The sequence below is a fragment of the Aedes aegypti genome, chromosome 3 (assembly GCF_002204515.2).
Source record: "Aedes aegypti strain LVP_AGWG chromosome 3, AaegL5.0 Primary Assembly, whole genome shotgun sequence".
Taxonomy (NCBI): Eukaryota; Metazoa; Arthropoda; class Insecta; order Diptera; family Culicidae; genus Aedes; species Aedes aegypti.
The window spans coordinates 147139098-147151442 of record NC_035109.1 but is presented as its reverse complement, the minus strand read 5'-3'; the positions used below and the strand labels follow the sequence as shown (position 1 = coordinate 147151442).

General features: G+C 37.7%; 1 protein-coding gene across 2 annotated transcripts in view; it reads right to left on the bottom strand.

Annotated features, from left to right (window-relative positions):
• Positions 1–358: 358 nt before the first annotated feature.
• The window catches only part of LOC5575719 (phosrestin-2), a 149710-nt gene continuing 137723 nt past the window's right edge, over positions 359–12345 (bottom strand). For both annotated transcript variants that reach the window (XM_021850170.1, XM_021850171.1), the window contains one exon: positions 359–1582. In XM_021850170.1, coding sequence (XP_021705862.1) covers positions 975–1582 — 608 coding nt within the window. In that variant the 3' untranslated portion in view covers positions 359–974. The remainder of the gene's footprint in view (positions 1583–12345) is intronic.

The window sequence follows — 12345 nt, the reverse complement described above, 5'->3', positions numbered from 1 at the left end:
AGTCATAACTTTTCCAACTCTCAATCGTTTTTATGCTGTTTGGAGTGAAAGTCTCTTACTTGCATAGCATCCGAACCACCATGACATTTATAACATTTGTTTTGAATTGAGCTAGAAATCTTAAACAGAAACTTTTACCCCACTTTGCTCTATGGAAACTGAGATGGCCACCTTTATAACGTTTTTTGTATGATTTTTTGTAGAAGGAGCTCCTCTCCTTCTAGCGCGTTACGTAATTTGTGGACGGCGCCAAAGTAGAAAAAAAATCACAAATGCTGTGAATGAATTATCGCTAGTTGATTCTACAAAATTTAATGCTCGTATGGTATTTTTTTGAACATGTGGTTCAAACATCTTCTTTTTTTCTCAGCTCAATCTAAATCTACGCAGGAACAGCCGTATTGAATCCTTCCCTAGTAGGTACAGTGACATGAGTGCAGATTTGGATTACCCTTTCTTACCCCCAATACAACAGTTCACAGAAAATAGTGATACCAGACAGACTTGAAACTTTTTCTTACACATCGCGAAAGGGGTATTCCTGACTAGTGTAATTGTTATTCCTAAATATTATGCCTATGAGTCTCTTTGCCACAGTCCGTGCAAACAGTGCTTGATAAAACCTATCGTACCGCTTGGGCACATTCCTTTGTATAAACATTCAACGCTATCCAGCAGGTTGAGAATTAGTAAAAGATCAAAACTAGTAGGGTTTCCTTAGGTCGCTCTAACAGTTAGTGGGGGCACTACTAACGACTGCTATAACAATAGTTCTCTACTTGGTAGTCGGTCTTCGGTTTGCGTTAATCAATTCTGGGTAAGGCCGTCGTCCGTCACCAGGGGACAGTGGATCTGAGCCTCGACGCTGATCTCCTGCTGGCAGGCCAAGCCCGATTCGTTGAGGTTCGATTTGCTCGAGTCCGACTTGACCAGATTGCTAATGTTGGCCGTAATGGTTTGAAAGTCTTCGGTGATCACATCGATTGTACTGTTGAGGTTATCGTTGAATTTGGAATTTTTTGAACATTTCCCTCCGATTGTTGGTTCCGTTGTCGTTGGCTGGCGGTAACCGAGTTGGAGAAACCGCCGACATCGATCGGCCTGGCATTCGTTTGTTCTGATTGTTTGTGCTCCGCAATTCGATTGATCCGATCGGTATCGTCGGGGTCGTCGTCCGATTCACGACAGCTGAATTCTCGCGTTATCGGCGATCGTGGCACAATGTCTAAGCTGCTACCTCCATTGCTAGTGACGGAACTGGACTTTCTGCTCATTTCCCGGAGCTTTTTGAGCCCACTGAGCGTAGTTGGGTTCGCACTGGGGTCCGAGATTTCCACATTCCCCAGGACGAACGGTAACTTTAATGAAACCTCTCCTCCCATACTGCTGAGTATTAGTTTAACCTTAACGTAATAGGACACATAGATGGCGAACACGTTTTTTTCCTCCGATGCGGAGAGCGTTGATAGGATTCCTCGGGGTGCACTGGTGGCTAGCTTCGAATTGTAGGCCGATGCAGTGGGATCGCTGAAACTGCTGCTGAACAAGGCACCCTCCACGGCAATCCAGTTTTTGGTTGTTCCTGCAATGATAAAAAAAGATCGTTGTATTTAGTGATTTCAACCAACGATCAATGTAGATTTTTGAAGAAGTAACAACCCGTGGGTCCATGAGAGGGGGCAAATTGATAACTCATTAATCTCTATCAGTTTATGTAATCGATTTGTTTATGAAAAATTGAAAACGACACACTGGGGCGAAATTGATCACTAGATAACAAAGCAGGTTTGCAAAAAAAAAAAAAAAAAATTGGGTCTCCTTGAATAAAAAAGGATGTCAACATTCTTACAACTCGTGCATTTCATCATTTTATTGCAAATCGAACGTTGTAAATCTGCATAATACGTCTAAATGTAGGCAACTTCTCTTGAAATAAGCATGTAATTCAAGAATAAAGAGAATAATCGTTTTTTAAGAGCAAAAAACTATGCTTGTAATGCTGTATGATTTCAAAAATGAGTTCAGCAGTTCACACTTTACTTTACGAATCATATTAAACACTCAACATTTACATGTGGCCTTAATACCATCGGATTGTACCGAAATTTCCAACAGTATTGCTTGCATTTTCAAAAACTGTGAGTATTCATTTGCCAAAACTTGCCCTAATAAAAATCAAATAGTTCAAAATCATCATAAGACATCTTTAAACAAGAAAACATGGAATGTCTGTGATTCTGACGAAACATGCAGCATCCTCGGAAGAAAATGCTATTCAGTACTCCTGGGTGCATACTTTTAAAATTCCCACGAATTTGGTAATATCCCAGACAACCAGAAGTCGCATACAAGTTCATGTTATAACTCGTTAATTCATACAAATTACATCAAACCCGCAAAACATGGTGGATAAAAATTGTCAGATTGACAAGCTTCCTCGCATAAAACGGTTTTTTTCTGAGTTCATTTATACATTTTGTTTCGTCACGTACAACCGTACAAAGTACGTCGCATCAATCCGTAGCAGCTGTCAAATCAACATTTGTTATCATTAGTTACGTCGCATAAGATCACAGGTTAGTTCGGTATAAAATTTATACACTCGCATTGTATGCTGTTATTCATCACATTATATATGCACGTATATCGCCTCCACTTTTGTACGTAGAAGGCCTTTTCGCGACATCTTATAAGTGAAATTTTGCACATACATTTTGGTTGTCTGGGATTTGCCGTAATAAAAACCACTGAGGGTTCAGCAGATTTTTGAAAGTTTTCCACAGAATTCCAATAGAATTATAACAGCATTCCCATGATATTCCCACAGCATTTCTACAGGGTTCTCAAAGAATATCCACCGGATTTTCAGGTGTTCATAGAAACCACACGGAATTTCCATGGGAAAACTCACGCAGAATTTCTACACAACTTCCACAGAACTCCTAAATGTTTCGTACAAAGTTCTCAGAGAATTATCACATTACTGTTATGAGATTCTTACATGATTTCCAAAGTATTTCCATAGGATTCTCTCAGGAATTTTATTTGTTTGCAACATAACACTCGCCGAATTTTCTCACACCGGATCCTTTTTAGAATTTCGCACAGGGCCTTCTCAAGCATCCAAGGATTTAAGTAAGTATGTATTTTCAAAAAATACTCACTATTTTAGCAGTATTTCCACAACATTTGCATACCAGCTTCCTCACTGAAATATCAGAATACTCACTGGAATCTTATGATCGGAGTCTAAAAATCCACACTAGAAATACAGGATCCATACTGTAACACTGGAAACTTAAAATCCCCACTGGTACCCCAATATCCACACTGAAATCCTAGGATCCACACTGGAAATCCAGAAATCATACCCGAATCCCAGGTTCTACACTGGAATCCAAGAATTCACACCGGACTCTCAATATCCACTCTGGAATCCCAGGGTTCACCTTGGAAACCAAAGATCCTGACACTGAAATCACAAGATCCACACTGGAAATTCAAGATCCACACAGGAAACTCAATATCATCACTGGAATCTCAAGTTTTACACTGAAACTATAAGATCCTCACTGAAATCTTAGATTCCACATTAGAAGTCTAGGCTCCACAGACTCCAAAAGCCACATAATTCACACCATGATTCCAGGTTCCGCACTGAAACACTAGAATCCAGACTGAAACACCAGGGTCCACATTGCTTATCAGAATCTACATTGGATTCCCGGCATAAAAACTGGCATCACAGAATCCATATTGGATTCCCAGGATCCATACTGAAATCCCAAAATCCATAATGAAATCCCAGGATTCACATTGGAATCCAAAGAACCACACTGGAATCCCAGAATCTACACTGGAATTCCAGGATCTAAACTGGAATCCCAGTATCCACACTGGAATGGCAATATCCACACCGGAATCGCAAGATTCATACTGAAATTCCAGAAATACTCTGGCATCCCAATATCCTTACAGGAAAGCTAGGATTCACACTGGAATATCAGGATCCACACTGGAATTTCAGGATCCATACTTGAGTCCTAGAACCCACATTGGAGTCCCAGCATCGGTTTTCCATGATCCACACTGCGGTCCCAGTATCCATACTGTAATTTCAGGACCCAAATTGGATACTCAGGATCCGTACTGGAATCTTAGCATCCACACTTGAATGCTATCTTAGCCATAATCTTTACATCCCCACTGAAACACCAGGATCCATACTGAAACATCAGGATCCATATTGAAACGTTAGAACCCACACTGGAAACCCAGCATCCACACTGGAATCCCAGAATCTACATTGACTTTCTAAGATTCATACTGAAATTCTAGGATCGACACTGGTATCAAAATATCCACACTAGAATCCCTGGATCCACACTGAAAACCTAAGTTACACATTGAAATACCAGGTTTCACATTAGAATTCCAGGTTCCACACTGGAATCCCAGCATTCACACTGGAGTCCCGGTATCAACACTGAATTTGCAGGATGAATACTAAAATCCCGAGATCCACAAAAGAATACAAGGATTCACACTGGTACACCAGGATCCAAACTGATATCCCAGAATCCATATCAGTATCCACACTAGAATCCAAGGATCTACACATGAATCCCAGGTTCATACTGAAATCCCAGAATCCACACTGGAATATTAGGGTTTACACTTGAACGCAAGGATTCATCCATACGGCCGGGAATCTAAGAATCCACACTGGGGGTCCCTGCCGAAATCTATTAACCCGTAGGCTACGGGGCTGACAACCAAAATTCAAATTGATCGTATTTGAGCATAACTCCATATTTTTCAGTGAAATTTTGAGGATTGCTTCACTAATAGTTGTAGTTTCATGAGTGAGGGGAAAGTATAGATTCAGAGTATTGTGGAGAAAGTTATTCCAGAACATCTCTGGGTCAGGTAGGGTAAAAATCACATAAACTTCCTTTTAGAACTCATTTATCATTTGGAAACGAAATGTTTTCATACAAAAAGTGAATAGACCCGTTATTTGTAATAAGTTACGATGCAGCAGGATATTAAGAAAAAATAAAATTAACCTAGAACAATGCTAAGGCCTCCAAAACATTCTGAAGTTTTGACCATAATCTACAGAGGTTCATACATTATTTTAAGCGAGTGATGTCCTCGTTTAGTGGTTTACAGCACTCATTTAGCCTTAACAGACGTGTTCACAAATTTTGACAAGATATTGGACATTGGAAGTCATCCAAATCATCCTGGAGTTCAAGTCTTAATGATCTATCAAATCTACTACAGTTTATACTTACCCAATTCCCGTGAAACTTTCTCGTTCCTATTCATAAAGCTTTATATGACTCAGAAAGTGTACTGCAATGAATATTGATAATCTGAAGGTCTTCAGAACATACTGTAGTTATGGGCATCAATTTCTATATGCAGCTTGACTTATTATTCAAACAAAATGTTTTCAATATATCCATACTTGATCGCAAATCTCCGTTAGAGTTAAAAAAAATTGTTTCAGACGTGTTCACAAATTTTAACAAGATATTGGATATTGTAAGTCATCCAAATCAACCTGGAGTTCAAGTCTTTTTGATCTATCAAATCTACTACAGTTTATACTCACCCAATTCCCGTGATACCTTCTCGTTCCTATCCGTAGAGCTTTATATGACTCGGAAAGTGTACTGCTATGAATATTGAACATTTTAATGTCTTCAGAACATACTGAAGTTGTGGACATTGATTTTTATATACAGCTTAACTTATTATTCGAACAAAATGTTTATAATATATCCATATTTGATCACAAATCTCCGTTGTTTGAATAATAAGTTAAGCTGCATATAGAAATTGATGCCCATAACTACAGTATGTTCTGAAGACCTTCAAATTGTCAATATTCATTGCAGTACACTTTCTGAGTCATATAAAGCTTTATGGATAGGAACGAGAAAGTTTCACGGGAATTGGGTAAGTATAAACTGTAGTAGATTTGATAGATCATTAAGACTTGAACTCCAGGATGATTTGGATGACTTCCAATGTCCAATATCTTGTCAAAATTTGTGAACACGTCTGTTAAGGCTAAATGAGTGCTGTAAACCACTAAACGAGGACATCACTCGCTTAAAATAATGTATGAACCTCTGTAGATTATGGTCAAAACTTCAGAATGTTTTGGAGGCCTTAGCATTGTTCTAGGTTAATTTTATTTTTTCTTAATATCCTGCTGCATCGTAACTTATTACAAATAACGGGTCTATTCACTTTTTGTATGAAAACATTTCGTTTCCAAATGATAAATGAGTTCTAAAAGGAAGTTTATGTGATTTTTACCCTACCTGACCCAGAGATGTTCTGGAATAACTTTCTCCACAATACTCTGAATCTATACTTTCCCCTCACTCATGAAACTACAACTATTAGTGAAGCAATCCTCAAAATTTCACTGAAAAATATGGAGTTATGCTCAAATACGATCAATTTGAATTTTGGTTGTCAGCCCCGTAGCCTACGGGTTAAAATGCTGCGTTTCACATTACAATCCCAGGATCCACATTGAATACCTAAGATCCACACAACAATCCTTAGATTCACACAGGAATTCCAGGATTCACACTGGAAATCCATTTTCCACACTAAAATCCTACACTGGAATCCCAGAATCCACACTGAAATTCCAAGATCCACACTTCAATCCTAATATTTACCGTAAAATGGGGTGTTAAGAACACATGGGGTGTTAAGGGATTGAACTTTTATGTCAAGTTTGACAAGTTACAGAAAAGCTGGAACTCGATGTATCTGTCACCTGAAATGCTTGTTTTGTTCGGAGGATTGCGTGATAGTTGCTGTCTACCAATATAAAGTATTGTGGTTTCTATATATTGAAAACATTTCCAAATATTTTTGTTTGAATTTCATGGGCTCAGAACATTCATTTGCAAAACTAGGAAACAATATTGAGAAAAATATATTTAATGCAAATATAAACTTTTGAGAATACTATCTTGGTTTTGATTTCTGATAATTTTTATGGAAAAAGTCTGCTTTTGAAAATAAGTGGGGTGTTAAGGGATCACCCTTTTACTTTTATCAAGTTATTCAACTCACCCGGTCTAGGCCGTTGTATTTTTCAATTTATTTTCAGCTTGTTCCGAGAAGTAGAATTGCAATATAAAAGTTAAGGGGGTCAATTTTGTATGTCACTGAATATAAATAAAAATTATTAATCTCGAAATTCGGAAAAACTTGTAGAAACACTCAGATAAAATCGTATTGATGCGAATGTGGGGATTGCTATGATAATATTTTCAAAATGCGTTCGATCTCCACTTTGTTCAGATATTAAGCACATTGTGCTATGGGGTGTGTGTTCGATTCCAGCTTCATACTGGAAAACATTTTGAGTTTTTTTCGACTGTGGCACTGAGTATTGCATGCAACTCTGTGGTTTAGTGTGATGCTTCCTTCATAAGGCTAAATGGCCATTTCCCCAATTCAAGCTAAAAGCTCGCTGAAATTCTCTTTACATATGATAGCTAGGTAGTTCACATGATTGCACTGCATAGCTTCTAGGATTCGAAAACTGCAGGTTATTATCCTATTCTACATCAGTACAAAAATCATTTCAATATAATTGAAATGTTGTTGAAGTATCATCAGCTTTATATCGAAAAAAAAAACTTATGCATTTAAACCAACCTATGTAATGGAAAACATAAAACTTATTACCCAAAAAGATAATTCTATGCTGTCGGCAAAATATAATTTCATTCATATAACTAAAATACCTCAACACTCCATTTTGCATTTTCGCCAAAAATAACACGTTTTAATGATTATTTCAGAAATCTATCATTGTGTTCAGCTTTTGATATAAGCGGCGGGAGAACGGTAGGACAGCCTTCTGTTCAATTATAGACAAACCAGAAGATGTTCGAAATTTGAGTTGAACTTAACACTCCATTTTACGGTACATTGTTATCAGAGGATCCACACTGAAATAGCAGAATCAAGGCTGGAATATTAGGATCTACAATGTAATCCCAAGTTGCACACTGAAATCCCAGGATCTATGCGTGGGTCCCAAGATCCACACTGGAATCTCAATATCTACACTGTAATACCAAGATCCAAACAGTCACCCTATGATCCACATCACAGTCCCAGGATCCACTCTGAAATCCTACGATCTACACGACAATCCCAGGAACAAAAGGATCCATACTGAGATACCAGAATCCACACTGGAGTTCTAGGAGCCACACTGGTATCCCAAGATCCACACTGAAATCGTGCGAACCACACTACAATCCCAGAATCTTCCCTGAAATTCTACGATCTGTAGTATAATCCTAGTATCCACTTTATAACAGGAGTTCCAGGATCCACATAACAATCTTAAAATCCTCATTTGAATCCCAAGTTCCACACTGAAATTCTGCGAACTACATTACAATCTTAGGATCCACACTGAAATACTAGAATGCTACTACATGCTACTGATCTACGCGGTGTCCGACCATTTGGCCGAACGCTATTTGGCCGTATGCGATTTAGCCGAATGCCGTTAGGCCGAATTGCGAACAAAAAATAATAATCATATTGTCCGAAGCGTATTGGTCGGTGTTCAGACAGACCGGACTAGGTGATATTTTCGCATTCTAAAGATTCGTTAACTGCCCATAACTGCATAATAGTCACATACGATTTTTTTTTTAACTTTATTAACGAGATTTTTAGCCCTGGGCTACTCAAGTAACCATAAGCACTAATAATAAGCCCCTAATCAGCATCATAGATGCGTACATGCATTATAATAGCACCACAAATGCTTACACACCTTATAACAGCACTTCCGCTGCATAGAAACCCTATTACAGCATCATTAATGCTTCTAAGCCTGATGTATACAGGCATTAAATAAGCACTATATTGGCTTTATATTCGAATACAGGGCATGTTTAAATGCCATCCATTTGTTTGACAGATATACCACGTGCTTTCCCGAGCAGAAGAAAATAACTACTGAATACCAAATTGAGGTATTCCATACCAGATAATTTCCAATACTTATAACCTGAATGAGGTATGAATGAGCCCTGCATAAGAGGTAAAATACCTCAAATAATACCTTCTGCATGTTCTACAAATACCAAGCTGATAATTAGATCAGGTATTGTAATACCTAAATAATACTTGATGGATTTTCTTTTTTTTTTTTTTTTTTTTTTTTTTTTTTTTTCACAACTCACGCTTGAGATTTTTCATGCGTGAGTTTATTTGTTTATTTGTTTACACCAACAGACAATTAGTCCCAATGATGTGTGGTTACTTAAATTTACGACAAAATAGGTCAAGATATATAAAAACAAGCACACAATAAAAATCAAACAATTCTTCGAGTAAGTATTTCGGCAAATTACGGCGGACTGTATGTCTTGGAAGATGAAAGTCGAACGCTGGTGCTACTCTGTTGAATACGCGTTGCAGCCCATTTATAGCTACATTTTGTCCAAAATTAGTTCGTCGTAGAGGTGGTCGTAGCATAGAATTAGCTCGCAAATTCCGGTGGCGAGCACTTATATCTACCTGTCCAAGAATAGCGGGGCAGTCGATTCTCCCTTGCAACAGGTCAGCAACTATCATCGCTCTGTTTATGTCCCGGCGTGACTGTAACGTCTCAAGATGGATCAATTGACATCTACTATGATAGCTAGGTAATCGGTGTGGATCGCGCCAAGGAAGTCGGCGGAGTGCGAAACGAATAAAACGACGTTGCACCGATTCAATCCTTTGAACGCCGTTCTGATAGTGTGGGTGCCAAACCGTCGAACAATATTCCAAAGTCGCACGTACAAGCGAACAGTAGAGTGACTTGAGGCAGTATACGTCGGTGAATTCCTTAGCAATACGGAAGATAAATCCTAAAGTCCTGGAACCTTTCGCGATGACGTAGGACATATGGTGCATACAAAAGTGAAATTTTTCAATAGGGGGAGATCCCCCAGTACCGGACAGCACCCAATACCGGACAAAGTCGAAAAATTGAGAAATCATGATCCAATCAAGATGGTGTATTAGAAGAAAAGAAAGCTATAATGGAGGCTAATGTTTGCGTAGAATAACATATCCTTGAAATATGTATGCCTTTTTTAAAAAATAGAAAAGTTTGGAAATCTTAAAAAAATTGAGGTATCGCCTTAATTTTGAGCCTATTTAGTAATTATTTTGAATATAAAAAAATACTATGAATCACGCAAGCATGATCGAACATAATCCTAATTTGATAGTATGAATGTATTTTGTATTATAATTGAACAAAATATGGACAAATTATAATTTTTGTTAAGCACTTTCTGTCCCCCAGTTTCGGACAGCTTGATTTTCTATATGATATCTTTGTAATTATTGCACCAGTGTTTCTAAATACATTCATTTTTCATGGTTTTCGTCGATCATGGCATCAAACATGCAATGAAATTAAGAAGAATGAACTATCAGAACAACATCGTAAAATGTGCTATTTTTCATCATATATGAAAGAAGTTTTTGATAGACATCTTGCAAATTAAGAAAAACTCAAATTGTTTTTGTAAATGTTGCAAATACATTGAATTGGCAATAATATAATATTCCTATAGTACAAACATTCAATGATGTTCAAATTTACAGAATTCGAGGCATTTCCAGATCGTGTCCGGTATTGGGTGCCACCTTTCAAGATCGATCATTTTGGTACTAAAATACATTATCAAAATCCAATGTCAAAATTCATATTTATATTTTCGAATTTATTTTTGTACACTATAAAAATGATAATATTTATCACAAATGAGCAACACGAGCACATAAAAGCAATATTTTTCGAATTATGAATTTAGTGGCTTAAGTGTCCGGTACTGGGGGATCTCCCCCTACTAGTTCAATACCTCCAGCAGTCCTCAATAGCTGTCGAATACCAAAATGAAGTATTTTTAATTGTTTTGAACATTTTTTTCAAATACCATAATAATACCAAAATGAGGTATTGATAACTGAACAATACCTAATTGTGGTATGATACCAAAATATGGTATGCATAAGTTATTGGCGAGTTATTCTTTCCTCTTCGGGTTGTGTTTGCATGTAGTGGTAAGAGGGAGTCAAACATAAATCATCTCACTTCAACAATTGCAGGTTTTATGACGGGGAAAAGTGATGGTTTAAATTGGTCACTTTTCTTTCCAATACTATTCATCTTATGTGACCGTAGGAGCAAAGGAGCAGGACAACAACTCAACAATACGGGTGTCGCAGGTTCGAGACGCAAAATGAGGAATTTCATCATCATAAAACGAGGATCAAAATGTGGCAATTGCAAGTCCTCAAAAGGATGAAAACTACCAAAACGAATATGTCTGATACGGAGAAGTACTATCTGTATCATTTTATTACATTTTTTGCATACTATTAGAGGTTTCCATTTTCATTCATTCATTTATTTATCTCGTGAACCAGTTGCTTGGCCGCATACGCGAAAGCTCTCTGGTTGCGTACGCGAAAGCACAAAATATTCGCCCTAAAAACCTGGCGAAAACAACTGACGTTTCTCACGTGGTCTTATATCAGCATTAGTGGTGCAGAGAAGCACGGTTATATCTTGGCACTATAATGGTACGCTATTTCGCCTTTTCTGGCATTATAATAGCATTATATGCGTATATAAAACTGACATGCATCAAATGATTACCCTATATGCGCATATAATGCTGTTACCGTGCCGCATTATCGTGCTTACTGGTTACTTGGGTAGTTCATCTCGGACCAACGGCTTTACTTCCCTTCCGAAGGAAGTCGTCACTGAAAATTTTTAGTGACTATCTCGGGGATGGGATTCGATCCCAGGTCCTCGGCGTGAGAGGCGTGTATTCTAACCACTACACCAGGTCCGTCCCCTACGACATTTTGACAAATTGGAGTTAATACCATGGAGAGTCATCAAATGATAATACTTTCGATCAACTTACTAAAATCTGTGAGATTGTTCTAGAAAATTCGAAAATAATACCAAGTTGTTTTGTCACATTGGCAATTGTAACTGCATAACAGTCACATTTAGATTAAACATGAGCCTCATAATGTAGTAGCCACGAAATTTCTATCAGAATTATTTTCTGACTATTCACCTAATATGCGATATGAGTTGTACAAAATTTCAGCCTCAAATAAGCACTTTTGAATTCATAGTGATTTTTTGAAATTTTAGTTTCCTCCCATACTGCAATAAAATGATAACTTGGTATCCCATTTACTCAATGCCTACTTTTGTCGAATGTTACAAATATGCAGTTACGGGCAGTA